Below are 19,884 nucleotides of genomic sequence, written 5' to 3'. Positions count from 1 at the left end.
GTAGTGGGAGGGTAATTTACTTGTGGTTAAATATTTATGCAGGGATGTTTGTGCTTCCTGGCAGAGACATGGCAGGACAAGGAAGCATTTATGGTACTGTGCACGTGTAGGCTGATGTGGCTCACCTATCAACTATGATGGATGAGGGTCAGGTTTATTGTTTCTTTGGTTTTTTTTTGTTTTTTTTTGAGGTGTGGTAAGGTAAAATGAGAGAACTTTCCGCATGCCCCAAATGTATTGACTTTAGTCCAGTCTGCATCACAAGCCTTCACTGGAAGTTTTCATCACCAACATCTGATAGGAAAGTTGGAGATGTACCTTGGAGATATGCCATTAATGAATGCAGTTGGGGTCAATGAGTTTGTGTAATGTTTTCTACTTTTATTGTCTTTTTCATATTTGCAGTTTTCCTCATCAGCTGCAGTTTGTTGGGTCAGCTTTAGAAACAAGGTTTCTTTGGAAAAAGACACAGAACTGAACTCAGTAAACTGTATGCTCCTAAAAGAAGGGAGGGCAAGGCCTACTCGACCCTAGATTATACTGTCTGTGTGTTTAAAATGGCTCATGGGGCCAAATATTTGAAATGTTTTCAAAAACTGTGTTTCTAAAATCCTGCAAAGAGAAGCTGTCAGAACTGGGGAAAATGTGACACTGGAAAGGGCAGACAAAGCCGAGGGCAGGGGTATGCAAAGGTTTTTGAACAGGAGCCAGATTAGATAATGTGAAAATACCTGGGGGCCAGCTGCTTCTCGCATCATATGGGTTATTAAAATAATCCCATACAAATGAGACAAATGCAACTGTTGCATCTTTCAGTGAAAGGGTATTCATCTTTCCACTGCTCCTGCTGTTCACTTTACGCTTCTTCGTGGTGGCCATGTTTGCTACCTAGCAGGAAATGTCTCCTTGGTTATTGTTTGTATGCTTGTTTACCGTCTGTTTTTAAAAACAAGGTTGCTCGGCAAGAGCATACACCAAAAAAGTTTTCTAGCTTCCCAGTTAACTTCCAGAGTATGCAGCCCACTGAATATGCTTAGTAAGATTTTGTTATCAACAACTGTGTTTCTCAGATCCTGCATTTGCTCCCTAGCAGGAAATGTCTCCTTGGTTACTGTTCGTATGCTTGTTTACCGTCTGTTTATGAAAACACATTAGTTCCACCTGTGTAGTTCCTACTTGGTGCATGTCTACTAACTGTTTGATGGTCCTGCCATCGACAGGTGAATGGAAAAAATGCAAAGTGATCTTGCGTAAATAATCAATATTTTGTGGGGGCCACATATAGTACACTGTGAACAACAAGCTGTGAGCCGTATAAAAATCAGTCCCCCAGGGCCTGGACCAGACTTTGGACGTGCACAAACTTTGACCAGACTTTAGACTTTACACAAACAGAGAGTGATGTTAATACACCTGTTGCCTGTTGCATGTGTGGTTGTGCTGCTGCCGTGGTCCTGCCAGATGCCTAATGCTGCTGCTGTGATCATTATTCATACACATATGATTATTGTCACATATGCATACTATCAGATATTAATATATACTTTCAACATATTGTACCACAATAGCCAGAATTATGATTATAATATTATTACTTTCATTAATGTTGTTGTAAGCTACTGTCATTACCGTCTGTCCTGCATCTCTCTCTGTCTCTGGCTGCAAAGGTTTGAAAACTATACAACCGCAATGAACATTTCAGGAGATGCTAGGCTAAAAGCATTGCTGCTGCACTTAGCAGGGGAGTGAGTGCACGATATCTATGACATGTTAGCGGTAGAGGCAGATAAATATACCGACGTCAAGGAGAAGCTAAAAACGTACTTCACACCGAAGAAAAACGTCTTGTACCAAGTGTATATTTTCAGAAAAGCAGTGCAACAGCCCGGTGAAAACCTAGACACCTACTGCACCAGACTTCGCATGCTTGCAAAGAACTGTGAGTTTGCTGATGTGGATCAAGAAATTAAAGCACAATTGATCCAAAGCTGCACTTCAACCAGGCTACGTAGAAGAGCACTCAGAGAGCCTGATAGCAGCTTAGATGACATTCTGGACCACGGCGGATCACTTGAGTTATCCGAACAACAAGCGACAGGTATGGAGGAAGGAGCAGCTGCGTCAGTGAATGCAATGTATCAGAGAGGACGGTCAGCCACCAACCGACAAGATAAGAGAGCTAAGTCAAACAACCAGTGCAGAAACTGTGGAGCAAAATACCCACATGAAGGAGACTGTCCAGCTAAAGGCAAAGACTGCAAAGCATGTGGTAAGCTGAATCATTTTGCAAAACAGTGCAGATCAAAACAAAAGCAAAAACGGCATGGAAAAGACAGTGAAACAAAATCCAAAGACACTAGTGAGCAGTACAAGACACACAAGAAAGTGTACAACATGACTAACACAGCAAAAGCGACAACAAAGGCAACTCATCAAGCAGTGATGATGTGTATGTGTTCGCAACCAACAGCGGTAACAGTACTACACAGCCACAGACAAACATAAAGCTCAACAATATCAAGATATGAGCACTGATAGACTCGGGGGTTACAGCAGACTTTATCAGTGAGTCGACCCTCAGCACGTTAAGACCGCGCCCACAGCTCGCCCCAACAAACATTAACGTATTCTAGGGTGACCATATTTTGATTTCCAAAAAAGAGGACACTCAGCCGGCCACGACATAGCCTACTTAAATGATACTTGCAGTTTACTCAAAGATGCCTTATAATTTTAATATATTTAAAATTTATATGTATGGATAGAAAATTCAGTTATATTACAAAATCTCAAAGACAGAAATTCAGATAGGCCCCAATAGGGGACACATACACACTAGAGTGTGGCGATCCGAGCCCGATGGTACCCGACGGGTCAGGCCGTGTTTGGTCAAAAATGTAGCTATAAATTGTATTCGGGCTCGGGTCGGATTCAGTCAGCTTTCAGTGAAAATGTAGTGTAAAAATAAATAAAATCCTATTGTCTGTCCTGTTTATTGCTTGGGCACTGTTATTTACGTGACAACACCTGAACATAACACACACAGACACACACTGGCTGTTTGTTTCTACCTCTCCCCTCGCTGGAAGTCTCGGACCTCCAGCCGCCCGCCTCCGCCTTGATTAAACGCTGAAAATAAAATAAAAGAGGGAGACAGGTTTTTCCTATTTTATCTTATTTTGTTTTATTTCTCCCTCTCCTCTCGCTGGAAGCGTCGGACCTCCCGCCTCCCGCTCCCGTCTCAAACACGGAGGTCTCCCTCTCCGCAGCTGAGCACCCACGGCGCACGCCCGGCCTGTTAAATAGCCTGTAACCACTGTGTGACACAAACTCAGTGCTTTGGTCATTAAATAATGTCGGGCTCTGTTCGGGTTCGGACAGAAATATGCGGCCCGTGCCACACTCTAACACACACACACACACACACACACACACACACGGAGAACCGGACATTATCATCAGTTTATAAAAACCCCCCGGACGCCCCGGACGGGACGTGAAAAGTGGACATGTCCGGGCAAAAGAGGACGTTTGGTCAGCCTAACGTATTCCCAAACGGTTGCACCACACCACTGCCCATACTTGGAGTATTCACATGTGTAGCCAGGTGAACTATAGGCAGACAGTGTTTTGAGCTGTTCCCGTAGCATAACTGATGCTGAAGTGTTATAGTGACTGTTTATTTTTGTTTTCATCCTATTTTATCTGTCACATCATTTCATATGTAGGAAACTGGTTATCCTGCTGAGGTGACACTGTCGCTTTAAGAGCTGCTTCCTGGCAGATCTCGCAGCTGGCGTAGCTGTCGCGGGACTTAAGAACAGGAAAGTTGGGAGGATACCGGTAGTTTGGTGTGTGTGTTCCTGCACTTTATTAGGAAAATATCCAGGTAAACACAGCTAAGATACAGAAATAGTCACTTGTACCTATGGATAAGAGTGTAACTATGCTGTAGCCTGTAACTGATGGAGGATGATTTTGTATTTTGGCCGATGTCTGTAGGTCTGCCGAATGTGTCCTAAATGTGTGTGTGTGAACCCCACTGCGCTGAAGGAAAACTGAACAGCGGGACAGCGGGAGTGCTGTTAATGTACACACATATGATAGATGTGGTCATGTCCTTGTATGCTGATTATTTCAACCGATTGTGTATTGTGTATGTTCCTGACCGAATTAGAGGGGAGAAAAAGCACAGGAGAAAGCAGTGATTTGCTTCCGGGTGTGTTTGGCGCGCAAGGAGCACACCGGAGTGAGAGTGAGTTGATTACATGATTTGAACAATTTATAGGAGTTCACGTAAAATATAAAAATAAAAAGACTACAAGCAAGTTCTATGTGATGAAAGGCGAGGGCTGCACACTGCTAGGCTACAAGACAGCTAAGACGCTAGGCCTCATCAAAATAATCAACAGTGTGTCATCTCCAAGCAACCAAACAGTAGCAGACGAGCTAGTGGACAGCCAGCCTGAGCTGTTTGAGGGCATTGACAAGTTAAAGGACTTCCAGGTAAAGCTCCACATTAACACTGACATTCAGCCTACCTGTCAGCCACACAGGAGAGTGCCATTTCACATTCGACAGAAAGTCGAGGATGAGCTGAAAAAGCTAGAGGATGATGACATCATCGAAACAGTGACAGGCCCTACACCGTGGGTCTCCCCCATCGTAACACCACCCAAGCCGAAAGATCCGGATAAAGTGAGAGTATGCGTCGACATGAGACAGGCCAACACTACTGATCCACGAGCTGAACGGAGCTACAGTTTTCTCCAAGCTCGACTTGACGCATCAACTTGAGCTCCACCGCAACAGCAGGTACATAACAACGTTCACCACACATCTGGGCCTGAGGCGCTACAAACGGCTGAACTTTGGAATATCCTCAGCAGCCGAGGTGTTCCAGAACGCAATCTGCCAGACATTACAAGGGATCAGTGGAGTGAAAAACCTCAGTGACGACATTACTGTCCACGGCAAAACACAAACTGACCATGACAACAGCCTCAGAGCAGTGTTCCAGAGACTGAAAGAGAGAGGCCTTATGCTCAACCGAAACAAGTGCGAGTTCAACAAATCCAGGCTTGAGTTCTTCGGATTCATTTTCTCAGCAGGTGGAATCTCACCCGACCCCAAAAAGGTTGCAGCACTTCAGCAGGCCAGCGATCCACAAGACCCGACTGAGGTCAGGAGCCTGCTCAGTATGGCGAACTACTGTTCTCGATTCATCAAAGACTTTGCTTCCATTGCAGCGCCACTACGCGAACTGACGAGGAAAGACACGGCATGACACTGGGGTCCAGAGCAAGCCAATGCACTGCAGGTGATCAAAGACAGCCTGTCCAGCGACACAGTCATGTCGTACTTTGACCCAGCCAAGCAGACTGAGCTCACTGTGGATGCCAGCCCAGTTGGTTTGGGCGCCATTCTTTATCAAAAGAACAAAAAAGGGGAGAGGCGCACCATAGCATATACCAGCCATGCTCTCAGTGACATAGAACGACGTTACTCACAAACTGAACGCGAAGCGTTAGCTATAGTGTGGAGCTGTGAACACTTCCACCTGTACCTCTACAGCAACTCCTTCACTTTAGTCACGGACCACAAAGCACTCAAGGCGATTTGGAACAATCCCAAGTCAAAACCACCCACGAGAATTGAGAGATGGGGACTGAGACTACAGCCCTACAACTTCAGAGTGGAGTACAGGAAAGGAGCTGAAAATCCAGCTGATTACGGCACCCTGTTTTGACAGAGACAGGTGAGTAGCGAAAGTAGCGGAGGAGTATGTCAACTTCCTAGCACAGCACGCCACACCCAAAGCAATGACCCTTGCAGAGATAGCAGAGGAAACACTCAAAGACCCAGTCCTGCAGAAAGTAAGTGCCCACATCAGAGAAAACACCTGGCACAAAATTACAAGTGACCAATGACATGTCACCACACTGCAGAAATACAAACAGGTCAGTGGTGAGCTCACAGTGTCACACATCGATGACATCATTCTTCGGGGCACAAGGATTGTGATCCCTTCATCCCTCGAGCACAGAATGCTACAACTAGCTCATGAGAGACATCAAGGTATCGTAAAGACAAAGACACTTCTCAGAACAAAAGTATGTTTTCCCAATATAGATCAGAAAGCAGAACACACTGTCAGAAACTGCTTAGCATGCCAGGCTAACACACCCATGACTCAGTCGGAACCACTGAAAATGTCCGAACTACCAGAGGCTCCCTGGCATACTGTCAGCGCAGATTTCTATGGCCCACTTCCCACAGGAGAATACCTACTGGTCATCATAGATGAGTACACACGCTACCCAGTAGTTGAACTTGTGAAATCTACCTCAGCCAATACAGTCATCCCAGTGCTGGATAAAGTGTTCTCCATGTTCGGGATTACCAGAGTCCTGAAAACAGACAACGGTCCTCCATTCAACAGTGACTACCTAGCCAAGTTTGCAGGCCATCTAGGTTTCTACCACCGCAAAATAACACCTCTCTTGCCTCAAGCAAATGCGACAGCAGAACGCTTCATGCGCACACTTGGAAAAGCAATTCATGTGGCAGAGACTCAGAGCATCCCATGGAAACAGACGCTCAACACGTTTCTCCGTGAGTACCGCTCTACACCACACAGCACCACCGAAGCGTCACCAGCAGAACTGCTGTTTCAACGCAGAATCTACACTAAACTCCCGACACTCACCACAGCTGTCAAAAGTGACATTGATCACAAGATCAGAGAGAGAGATCAGACGGCTAAAGCAAAGATGAAGTTCAACTCAGACACACGCCATAATGCCAAGCCAAGTACTCTCATCCCTGGCGACACTGTGTTTCACCAGCAGCCGAAGCACAATAAACTTACTACGTCATACAACAGCGAATCATTCACCATGTCAAAGGTCAAAGGCTCGATGATTACAGCAACCAGAGATGGACACTCCATCACGAGGAATTCATCCTTCTTCAAAAAGATCAACGCAGAGCCACAGGACATTGCACCTGACCCTGGTGAGGACGATAATGACACTGTTGCTGTTACAACACCAAGGTACCCTGTCAGAAACAGACAGCGCCCATCATACCTCAGTGACTATAAGTAAGGTGCCACGTAAATGTGAAGAGTGCACAGAGTCTTCAAATGTGAAAGTGCACTGAGACTGTTCCGTCTCCAGGACTGTTAATGCCAGATATACTGATGAGTGTATTTGAGTGAATGTAAATGTTCTAACATAGAATCGAGACAATGTAGAGTTTATATCCTGAGTTGTAATGTGCTTATGCTTAGGAAAGAAAAGTTTTGAGTTATAACATTGAAGTAATTTTGTTTAGCACGAACAGTAAGTAAATGCAAGTTGAAGTAATTTTGTTTAGCACGAACAGTAAGTAAATGCAAGTTATGTCTGAGAACAGATTAGTTTAGTATAGCCTGTTGTGAAAACTAAAGTGTTTAGCATTTTTTTAAAAAAAGGGAGTGATGTAGTGTTTACAGAGTTTACGACACTAGAGTGTGTACAACAGTGACGTATTGTGTGTCCACTTTACGGCAGGAGCCAGTCAGACTATCAGAGTGTATCACGCACGGCTGTGTACATGTGTGGACATTTAGTAAACATCACCACAAGTTCAATGGCTGTTGTCCGAGCATTTATTACGATTGATTACAACATCACACATGGGGGCACCTGCCCCCCCTACAATCTGATTGGCCACCCTGTGTGCCCACCCAATGGTCACTGACTCGTGGTAATGTCAATCATTAAAGCTTATTACCACCATGGCATGTTAAAACGGAAGCAAAGCTGAAACCTTGTGTGACTGGACTGTGTTCTGAACTCACGAACGCTTTCATTTTGGAAAAAGGACAAAGGAAGTAGCTCCGCCACTGAACTCATATAACATCATCAGTCACGGACTTAAACTCATTGACAGACAAAGCACTTGTCTTTATCTGGACACATTTTCCCAACAAATATAACATGCTCATGTTATTGGCACAAGCCTATGGCATTTTACATTGTATAAATTAGCCTAGCAACTAGCGATCTTTTCCTCTTCTCATATAAAACCAGGGACAGAAGCAACAGTTGACAAAGGTAATGGCACACAGTTTGGCTCCATTACAGCTCACAAGGTTCACCAACAAAATAACTGTCACATTAAACACGTTTTCCAAACAAATACAACATGCTAACGTTATTAGCGCCAGCCTATGGCATTTTACATTGTATAAATTAGCCTAGTGACGAGCGGAGATTTCCTCTGTTCATATGAAGCCAGGATAAATCCCGATAAATCCCTAAGGGATAAATCCAGAGGTGGGTAGTAACTAGTTACAGCTACTCTACCCAACTCTGCGTAGATTATATATGTATATATATATATATATATATATATATATATATGTAAGAATATATTTGTGTTTCTTGTGCCTTGGTTGATGTTATTTTTGTAAATATTTCATTTATTTTTGTTTTAGTTAAAGGGGTATCGTTTAAAATACATGAATGTGCAGATTATTATTGTGATTGATTGATTACATTCATGTTCTTATTTGACAAATAAATCAGACGTTACTCAACAGTTACTCAGTACTTGAGTAGTTTTTTCACCAAGTACTTTTTTACTCTTACTCAAGTAGTTATTTGGATGACTACTTTTTACTTCTACTTGAGTAATATTGTTCTAAAATAACAATACTCTTACGGTCTGTTTACAAAAACTAAGCTATGTAAACTGTTGGGAATAGAATGATTTTATGTGTTTTACTATAAGTTGTGTTTCACGATTTAAGTTTTAGATGTGTAAACAATGAGAATACTGAGATGATTTCAGTTGATTTGAATGTGTTTGCTTTGCAGAAGTGGAGAAGTACAGGAGAGGAAGAGACATGAAGTCTGAGGAGCACATATCGCAATGCTTAGATAATTAGTTTCATATATGGTAAAAAGAATAGAAAGTGATGTACAGATAGTAAGGTACAGCACGTGTAGGGAGTTGTGTTGTTCTCTTGTCTTTCAAAACAGGAACCACGCCCCCACCGCCAGCGGGAAGGAGTCAGATTAACACGAGGCAGGGGCGTGGTGTGGTGAAGGAGGAAGTGGAACTGCCAATGAGAAGAGGACAACGCCTTGCGTGCACAATGACACTCTGTTACGCTCAAATATACTGGGTCAGGGAAAGGACAGGAGGTCAGACTTCGTGAACTGACACACCTTTGTTGTTCGTCAGGGAAGTGAAGTTGAGACCCAGAGCTCTGTAATTTTATTCCTTTACTGCTTAATAAACTACATTAACTGAGACCGAATATCTTCTCCTATTGCTTCATTAAAGAACACGCAGGACTGAGCTCACACATAGCACATTGGAGAGTAGGATGAGCCTCTAGTCCAACAAAACCTGTAAAGTTAACCAAAAACATGGAGTGCTTTAAGGCAAAATTAGTTTATGATCGCGAGACCGTATTGCGACTATGCAAGTCAAATGTTCCCGGGACTGTAGACACAGAAACTTTGGACAGGCTTCACAGCTTTGGATTACTACAGCAGCAAGACCCAATGGCCTTCTGTGCAGGGGAGCTGCCTACCAGCCTCACCAAACCCAAGCCGAACACTACTACCATCTGTCCTGCGAGCCAACGTACGATCTTCGGAAAATAAACTGGACTACCTCAAGCTGGATCTAGCAACCAAACAGGAGGTGAGAGACTGCAGTGCTATAATACTAACTTAGATATGACTTAATGCATCGGTTCCTGACGATGCTATTAGCATGGAGGGGCTAAGAACATTCCGTTCGCACAGAAACAGTGCTCTGAGTGGCAAATCCCAGGGTGGCGGTGTATACATTTACATCAACAACAAGTGGTGTAACAACATCAAAACAGTCTCAAGTCATTGCTCGCCGGACACTGAGTTCTTGACTGTTAAATGCAGACCTTTTTACCTGCCAAGGAAATTTACTGTCATTACATCACAGCTGTTTACATCCCCCCCAGTGTAAACACCAAGGAAGCCCTGAATGTTCTCTACTGGTCTATTAGCGATCTGCAAACTTCCCATCCAGAGGGTGTCATCGTTGTTGCAGGTGATTTTAACCAAGCCAACATGAAAGATGTCCTACTTCATTTCCAACAGTATGTGAATTTTGCAACCAGGGATGAGAACGCACTGGACCTTGCCTGCACAAACATCAAAAAGGCCTTTAAAGCAGCGCCCCACCCCCACCTTGGCTCCTCAGGCCATCTTGCAGTGATGCTGATTCCTGCTTACAGACCCCTGCTCATCAGAGAAAAACCCACTGTGAGGCAGGTGCGAGTGTGGCCTGATGGAGCCATGGCAACATTACAAGACTGTTTCAAGTGCACTGACTGGGAAATGTTTAAGGCAACTGCTAAATATTGCCAAAAAATTAATGTGGAGGAGAATGCCACATCTGTGTCTGCGTACATCCAGAAGTGCATGGAGGACGTCTGTATCACCAAGTCCATCACCACTTGGGCCACCCAGAAACCCTGGATGAGGAGGGAGGTCCGCGAAATGCTGAAGGCGAGAAATGCTGCTTTTAAATCCAGGAATGACATGGTGCTTAGAACAGCAAGGGCCAACCTGAATCGTGCCAGAAAGTTCATTAATTTTTCAATGATCCCATGAACACAAGGCAGATGTGGCGAGGCATTCAGGAAATCACCGATTATAAATCCGCTCCACCATCATGTGAGGATAATATAGATTTCCTCAATAACCTCAATAACTTCTTTGGCAGGTTTTAGGCTCTCAACAACACCCCTGCGAGGAAAGTTATCCCTCGCCCTGATGAGCAGCCCCTCTATCTTGAGACAGAGGAGGTCAGGAGGACTCTGAACAGAGTGAACATGAGAAAAGCAGCAGGCCCTGACAACATCCCAGGGCGAGTTCTCAGGGAATGTGCAGACCAGCTGGCCCAGGTCTTCACAGACATCTTCAACTCATCGCTCAGCCAAGCAGTGGTTATTTACAGAGGTAACTTTTTATATCACTCGCCCATTTACATTTTATCAAGGACCAAAGTTCTGCATATTTATGGGAAGGCCACTTGAGTGACAGACTGTCTGCAAGGTGTCACCACAGTGTATGAGTCAGATCCACTTCTCACTCCTCCAGATCTACAACTCTTGTCCAAATATGGTCACTTTTGGCTCCAAAAAAACAATATGGCGATGCTGAACTCGAGCCTTTAAAATGGCAGTCCACAAACCACCTGGTGACATTACAGTAGCTACGTCCATTATTTATACAGTCTGATATAAAGATGGAGATGCAACAATTTTCAACTTTGTTCGACATTTGAAGTTGCACAAAGTAAGTTGGGGCTAAATATTAACATAGGTAGTACGACCCGTGGGACTTGTGTGGGACTTGAAACTCCTGACTCAACTCACTTGACTCAGCTTGACTTAGTTGCGACTTGCAAAACTATGATTATAGAAATATCATCAGGATTCATCCACTCTGCACGAACAGCAGCTGGAAAACCAGTTTAGCACAAAGTGAGTAAAGATTAAGATCCAGGGGTATTTTTCAAAGTATTTTTGTGTTTGTATGTTGTGGAGCTAAAATCCACATGGTTTTCTGCATGTATCTGTTCTTCTTCAGTTAGTATAGTTTTCACATATCATCTATGTCTAGTTCTAGTCTGCAAGAAGCACCAAAGCACTCATCTGTAACGTGTTACATCTGTAACTGCCTAGATTTGTGAGCACAGCTTGATCACTTCATTTGTAATCATGTTGCCTGCAGGCAATCAGAGCCTGTTCAAAAGGTTGACCCCCACAGAAATGTAGAGTAATTTAACAAGATACTTACATACATGCATGTGACATGCTTTCTATTTAATGTACAATGTGATGTAAATGGGATATTTGTGCATTTATTTTGCCTACTGCTGCTTATGGTAATCAGTCACAATCATAATGATGAACTATTTTAATTTAAGATGAAGAACAGCTACAATAGGCACCATTAGACTGTTATAGTCAAGATGCTGCACAAAACTGCTCGAAATCATAAAATGAATTATAGGGTCAGTCAGGGTCATTAAGAAAAAAGAATTAAAAAAAAGGATATGAGATTTTTTTTGTTTTTCTGCTCATGCCATGCAGGCACCCTCTCTCTAAAGCAGAGAACAGGCCCTCCAACTACTCTCTATGGGCCCCTCCACCATATACTTACGCCCCTGCATAGGGCCCAGAATATGGTGCTACACCTCTGGTCAGCGTTTATCCTCTTTCACCCTGTCATCCTCCCCATGAGATGTGACCCTGCTACATTTCAGTCTCTCTCATTCATTACAGAAAGATAAAGTCTGGATGAAAGGACTGGTTGGTAGATATGGGAAGGGGGTGGATCATTAAGGGTCTATTAGAAATAGGAGTTTAAATATTGAAACAAAACTGGTTTAATAACCAGAATATAACTTCTTTTTTTATTTCAATTATTACGTTTTTGTGACGGCTGGTTGGTTTGTAGCCCGACACCAAAACTAAAGACGAAGAAGACCAACATGGCAGAAAGAGTGGTGGGTGTTATCTGTAGCGCTCGCGACTCCACTAATAATTGTGATGATTCAGGGGGTATTGTGTCACCAAAAACACCTGAAGATGAGAGCTCGGAAAGTCCATCAAGTCAGCATACCCAGGACCTGAAGAGCGTCCTGGTCACCAGCATTTTAAACCTGGAAAAGCTCGACGTAGACCTGTACAGGGAGCTGCATGGCTAAAATTAGGTTGGTTCAAGATGAGCCAAGCCTGCGCAGATTCGATCACCAGCGATCGGCGCACAATGCATGCCGGTTAGTTTTGTGTCCGACTTTATCCCGACTTGCTCTGACATATTACAAAAGTGGACAGCGATAAAACCGCGAGAGCGAGGCAGCCGCAGTTTTTAGAGCCAGGTGCTGCAGCTGCTCTCCACCGACTGCACCGCCTGGCTCTCACCTGATGTAACAGCTGATTAGTTTAGATGTCGACTCAACAAAATGACGTTTTAGATAAACTACTCATTTTTGTTGAATTTCAGAGATTAAAATTTGATTTGTCTGATTTGAAGGTTTATTCTGTAACAGAAAACATGTTGTGATAACTGACATTATTGAAGTATTTAGCATCACAGAGACTGGTGGTCAGTGGGATGTGAGGATTCTCAAAATAACATCTGTACAGATGTGAAGCCCTGACTGTATCTGACTGAGCCTTAATGAAAGCTGTTTTTTCCTCTGAAAATATGAACCTTATAGTCAGACACAGTTTATTTAGCCTGTGTAGTTGAGGGGACAGGTCAAACTGATATGATGCTGATTTACAGGAGAATTCATATCAAATAGAGGATAAACCATGAACATAAACTACAGATCACCTGTAAAGCATTTTAATAAATTAATCTATCATAATTAAAACAACTGGAGACTGAAAACAAACTGATAGCCTATATGGGTCTGATCACTTTTTTAATGAATTGACATCATATCGGACAAGATGTAAGTGTGTCTGTGAGTTCTTGTATGGACTGAAGGCTGCTGGAAACTGTCGGGAAACTGTCCGACTTTTTGTCACCGCCCCCCGCTGCGGCCACCTGCTCTTGTCTACTTTCCAGGAGAGGCGCAGTTCATCTCGGACGAGCCTGTTTATAGCTGTCGTTGATTAATGGTGCGTTCAGAACTGTCGGGAGTTTTTCTTATTATGAGTGTCCTGCTTGCAAATAGGTGAAGTCAGACAGAGCTAACCACTACTTTTAAACTGTTGTCCCTCGACCCCACTGGCCATTAAAACAACAAACATGTAAAGTTATTACCGTAGAAAGCAAAACATGAACAGCTGAACAGGGTGAAAAACTAAGAGGAGCATTATGGCCTAAGGCAGCATCATGAAATGTAGGGCGTGTAAAAAGCAGGAAATAACTTTAAAAAACAGTTCTAAGAAGACAATCAACACAGCCAATCAAAATATGACACCATAACATCAGGTCACGAGAGACACAACACAAAGAAGACAATCAGCTTAAAGATGTCAGTCTGAAATATACTTTCTTCCTTGAAGCATCTTTGTTTCCTCATACTCGTGACTTTTTAAATCTCTTGCCAACAGCTTCTTTCTGAGATGAATGTGGTAAATGGAGGATGTGCTCATGCATTGGGAATTTTGAGTGAATGAGCATTTTGAAATAAGCCTAAAATAAGAAGTGTTCCCATCCATCCCATATGACCTGAACACATGAGTCCTTCAGGTGTTGCACATTTCTGTTGAACATAGGCTTTTTACATATTGTTGATACAATGAAACAAGTGAGCTACAACTCTGTAGGTTCAGTTCATTTACTGAGTAAATAGAAATGAACGTGGCACTGAACTATTTAGACCTATTGCAGTGATACTGTATTATCCCACACATCATTTGATGAACATGTTGAAAATTTGATGTCACAAAAATTGTCCTGATGTTTTAAAATGGTGTCTGCAGGCTGATTAAAGATTTCAGTGGGTGACTTTCCCGTAAAGTTTCTTCGAAACAGAACAGTAAAATGACTTAAATTTTATAAGGCCATAGTGAACCATAGCAAACCTATTCGGGAAAGATTCATATACAGCTCTGGAAAAAATTAAGAGACCACTGCAAAATTGTCAGTTTCTCTGATTTTATTATTTATAGGTATGTGTTTGAGTAAAATGAACATTTTTGTTTCATTCTATAAACTACTGACAACATTTCTCCCAAATTCCAAATAAAAATATTGTCATGTAGAGCATTTATTTGCAGAAAATGACAAATGGTCAAAATAACAAAAAAGATGCAGTGTTTTCAGACTTCCAATAATGCAAAGAAAACAAGGTCATATTCATTTTTAAACAACACAATACTGATGTTTTAACTTAGGAAGAGTTCAGAAATCAATATTTGGTGGAATAACCCTAATTTTTAATGACAGCCTTCATGCGTCTTTGCATGCTCTCTACCAGTCTTTCACATGGCTGTTGGGTGACTTTATGCTACTCCTGGTACAAAAATGCAAGCAGCTCAGCTTTGCTTGATAGCATGTGACCATCCATCTTCCTCTTGATCACATTCCAGAGGTTTTCAATGGGGTTCAGGTCTGGAGATTGGGCTGGCCATGACAAGGTCTTGATCTAGTGGTCCTTCATCCACACCTTGATTGACCTGGCTGTGTGGCATGGAGCATTGTCCTGCTGGAAAAACCAGTCCTCAGAGTTGGGGAACATTGTCAGAGCAGAAGGAAGCAAGTTTTCTTCCGGGATAACCTTGTACGTGGCTTGATTCATGCATCCTTCACAAGGATGAATCTGCCTGATTCCAGCCTTGCTGAAACACCCCCAGATCATCACTGATCCTCCACCAAATTTCACAGTGGGTGCGAGACACTGTGGCTTGTAGGCCTCTCCAGGTCTCCGTCTAACCAAGAAACAAACAGGTGTTGGACAAAGCTGAAAATTGGACTCATCAGAAAAGATGACCTTACTCCAGCCCTCTATGGTCCAATCCTTATGGTCTTTTGCAAACCTCAGCCCGGCTCTTCTTTGCTTCTCATTAATGAAGGGCTTTTTTCTAGCTTTACATGACTTCAGCCCTGTCTTTAGGAGCCTGTTTTGAACTGTTCTCGCCATGCACTTCATCCCAGCTGCCATTTGCCATTCTTTTGTAGTGTCACTTGATGTCATCCTGTGGTTGCTGAGTGATATGCGAATGCGTTGATGGTCATCCCGGTCAGTGGAGAGTCGTTTTCGCCTTCTGCCGGTCTGTTGCTTTGTTGTCCCAAATGTCTGCTGCTTGACCTTGTTCTTATGAACCGCCATCTTAGAAATTTTAAGGATGGAAGCAACCTGACGCTCACTGTATCCCTCTGCCAGTAAAGCCAGAACTGAACCCTTTTTTCCCCAATCAAACCTTTTCTTTTCAACTCTTTTGGCATGGTCACTGGCTATTTTTTTATTCCAATTACTTTTGAGGTACTACTAGCACTGTTTTTGCCATCCAGCTGGTCCTATTGCAAGAGGATAGTGATGGCCACAGCAGTGGTTTTAATACTTTTCCTCGTTAAATAAGATTTGGTTCAGATGATCACCTAATCAGTGCCTCATTAAGTAAAATGATGTGTGCTTGTGTTGGAATTTAACGGACACTGGAATGGAATGGCTGTCACACATGTAGATATGCTGATTTAAGAAAAAATTGCAGTGGTCTCTTAATTTTTTCCAGAGCTGTAAAAGAAAATGCTGCAGTGCATTACAGTACAGGAGAATAACTTCAGATTTTATATAGTTATAGTCAGGGTCACTCCGAACAATTTATTTAGTGTCCAATTTATTTATGACCAAAACTGAACATTAGAATGCTTTCAGAGGACAAATTAAACACATAACATATCATAGAAAGTCTAGTCTTCCTTGAAACATCTTTGTTTCCTCATACTCGTGACTTTTTAAATCTCTTGCCAACAGCTTCTTTCTGAGATGAATGTGGAAAATGGAGGATGTGCTCATGCATTATTTATGACCTCCAAAACTGTACATTAGAATACTTCCAAATTTGACAAGNCATCTTTGTTTCCTCATACTCGTGACTTTTTAAATCTCTTGCCAACAGCTTCTTTCTGAGATGAATGTGGAAAATGGAGGATGTGCTCATGCATTATTTATGACCTCCAAAACTGTACATTAGAATACTTCCAAATTTGACAAGTCAAGGACATTTTGAGCAGAATTCTACTGGATTCCTGCAATTCAACAATGAAACAGTACAAGAAAACTCCACAGGTGGCCTTGGAGTCAGAGCACCTGTGGGCGTGTACCATATGTGTGCAGGGTCTTAAAACGTCCCAGAATAATTTAAATTAGCTGCAACTCAACCAGGTACATTTTAGTACAGCTGACATTTTAACACATCAGTGTTACAATGAAAAGGGCAGGTCTGAATAAATACCTCTTCATCTTTTTTATTTGTGAAATAGTTATGTAGTTTTAATGAAGCAAAGACAAGACCTCTCTGGCACAGTGCCATTATTCACTTCACAGTGGCAGGATCTGTGGTTGCTGTATTTGAATCCAATAAATTTGGGTAAAGTCATATTCACAGCACTGCATTGATCACCCTTACTGTCAAAGCATCATCTTGTTGGACTGCTTTACATACAATTAAATTGCTTTGCTATTTTTCCCCAGAGGGATGCACCACTGGGTGCCCCGCACCCAGCGTTTGTTTGGGGGTCAAATAGTTGGCCAGGCCCTCGTTGCTGCTGCCAAATCAGTCGGAGATCATTTCTATGCTCATTCTCTCCACTGCTACTTTGTACGAACAGGTAAGACTTAGCATCATTTTAAAAGAAAAAAATAATAATTAAATAATAATAAAAAAATAAATAAAAGTGCTGGCCAACAATGGTGCAAACCAAATGTTGAAAAGCAGGCTCATAGTTGATGCAAATGATCTTTGATAGAATGAATGAACCTACAGAAGACTATAACAGCAGTTACAGGTACAGTGACCCATGTGCTTCACCTTACAGTTAGTTTATCAGTGTTTGTGAACATCAAGGCCTCTATCACAGATTCAAACTAATCTTCTGACTGCAGTCCTATCACAATCAATGGAATGACCTGGTAAAACAGTCAGTCCCTGACAGGTATTGTGTCCTCACAGCTGTCTGTTGGGTGTTTTTTAGGGGATCCAAAGGTTCCAGTGCTGTACCAGGTGGACCGCACAAGAGATGGTCGCAGTTTTACAGTACGCTCTGTGAAAGCCATCCAGCATGGGCACCCGATATTTATCTGCCAAGCGTCCTTCCAACTGCTGCAGCCAAGTCCCCTGCAGCACCAGTTCACCATGCCACAGGTCCCTCAGCCTGAAGACCTCCTCACTGTAGAGGAGCTTATTCATCTTTATCTCAGGTAAAGCTGCCAATACTAGTTGATAATGAATTAGTCTGTCGACATGATATTAATTGAACTATTTTCTATTATCGAATAATCTTTGTAGTCATTTTTCAAGTGAAAATTCCAAATGTTTTCTGGTTAAAGCTTCTCAAATGTGATGAGTTGCTGCTTTTCTTTATCATGGTTTTGTAAACTGAATATTTGAAGTTTAGCCCTGTTGATCTGTATTTCTTTCTGATGTTTGACAGTAAACCAGACCTGGCAGATAAATCAAGACAAGGCCTTAACAAACTGCTGGCTAATGAGGTCGCCATTGAGATAAAGCCAGTCAACCAACTGCATTGTTACAGACATGCTGCAAGTGAGCCGAAGAAGCTGTTCTGGGTGCGAGCACGAGGATATATTGGTAAAATGCATTTAATGCACATTTGCATTGCATTACATTACAAATATTTAATCGTCTCCATACTACTCTGTGTAATGGGAGGGTATTCTCAGAAATGAATAGCATGGTTCCTAAACATTGCGTTATATTTGCCCAATTCTTGAGTTTAAATGAAACAGTAAGCTGAGAGTCATCTGTGATACTGAATGACTGCAGCAGCCAAAGTAGGGATACAACACAATTACATATAGTCAGGATATAGAAATAGGGCAGATTGTGAGGGTAGTAGCAAATAATTTCAGTGCTATGCAAATAATAAAATAATCCCAAATATATGCAATATGAAAATAAATATACCATGGAAAATACAATCCAAACAGTGTTTGTTGATGCATTTTATTTGTGTGTTTATGCAGGTGAAGGCAACATGAAGCTGCATTGCTGCGTTGCTGCTTATGTATCAGACTTTGCATTCCTGGGCACGGCGCTGCTGCCTTATCCCAACTACAGGGCGCACTTCTCAGCCTCCCTGGACCACGCCATGTGGTTCCACAACACTTTCCGCAGTGATGAGTGGATGCTGTATGAGTGTGAGAGCCCATGGGCAGGTCAGGTTGTTGTTCACTTTCTGTCTGCTGTACTTCATTTTGTTCTGTCTGTCTCAGCACCTCAATTTGACCTTTTCCACTGCAGGAACTTTAAGACCCACAACCTGATGCTTTGCATAACCTGAACCTGTAAGATCCCTTCAGATTTAGTTTCTGCTTTGTTTTTCCAGTGTGTTACAAACAAACCTGACTGTTTCTAATTAATGTCATTGAAATGTGACACTGGAACCAGTTTATTTCCTGCTTGGTTGGTGAGTGTGCCTTGGCAAGAAGTGCAGTTTAGCAACTGGAGAAAGTGTTGAACATAAATATTTTCTTTGCCATTTACAGGTAATGACTTCTCTCCCCCGCAGTGGGAGGACTACAGAGGAAATATAAGCAGAACCTGTGACACCCTTAGTTATGGGTCATTCAGAGCTGAGTATGTGGGTTGCGCCCATGAAAAATTTGTTGACTCTTGTTTGGTGTTGTTTGGTGGATTGGATGATTGAGGTGTGAAGAAACAAGACATATTGGCTTTTTAACAATGTATTCATTTAACAAACAGGAGCCTCAGTAGCTTGTGGAAGAACCATACACAGCCACAACAGCCTGGCACCACCTCATGCTGGTCACCAGCCTGGTCACACACTGCTGTGGGATGGCATCCCAGCGTAGTTGTGTTGGTCACTGGCACGAGCAGCACGCCCAAGCTGATCCCACAAGTGTTCAATGAAGTTGAGGTCAGGACTGCTGGCAGGCCATTCCATCCTCTCCACTCCCAAATTCTGGAGGTAGTCTCTGATAAACCCCGCTCTGTGGGGGCAAGCGTTGTCATCTTGGAGGATAGAGTTTGGTCCCAGACTGTGAAGATATAGGATTGCCACTCCTTGCAGAATTTCATCTCAATATCTCTCTGCATTGAGATTGCCTCCAATGATGACAAGCCTCATTTTTCCAGTGAGGGAGATGCCGCCCCACACCGTCACA

General features: G+C 42.7%; 1 protein-coding gene across 1 annotated transcript in view; it reads left to right on the top strand.

The window, feature by feature from the left end:
* The window catches only part of LOC126406450 (acyl-coenzyme A thioesterase 8-like), a 209,431-nt gene extending 190,321 nt beyond the window's left edge, over nucleotides 1-19,110 (top strand). Inside the window, exons 2-5 of the mRNA XM_050070739.1 lie at nucleotides 17,212-17,348; nucleotides 17,712-17,937; nucleotides 18,171-18,328; nucleotides 18,724-19,110. Coding sequence (XP_049926696.1) covers nucleotides 17,216-17,348; nucleotides 17,712-17,937; nucleotides 18,171-18,328; nucleotides 18,724-19,040 — 834 coding nt within the window. The 5' untranslated portion in view covers nucleotides 17,212-17,215 and the 3' untranslated portion in view covers nucleotides 19,041-19,110. The remainder of the gene's footprint in view (nucleotides 1-17,211; nucleotides 17,349-17,711; nucleotides 17,938-18,170; nucleotides 18,329-18,723) is intronic.
* Nucleotides 19,111-19,884: the final 774 nt, after the last annotated feature.

The sequence above is a fragment of the Epinephelus moara genome, chromosome 19 (assembly GCF_006386435.1).
Source record: "Epinephelus moara isolate mb chromosome 19, YSFRI_EMoa_1.0, whole genome shotgun sequence".
Taxonomy (NCBI): domain Eukaryota; kingdom Metazoa; phylum Chordata; class Actinopteri; order Perciformes; family Serranidae; genus Epinephelus; species Epinephelus moara.
Note: the sequence above shows the minus strand (reverse complement) of the source record. Positions and strands in the feature narration are given on the sequence as shown.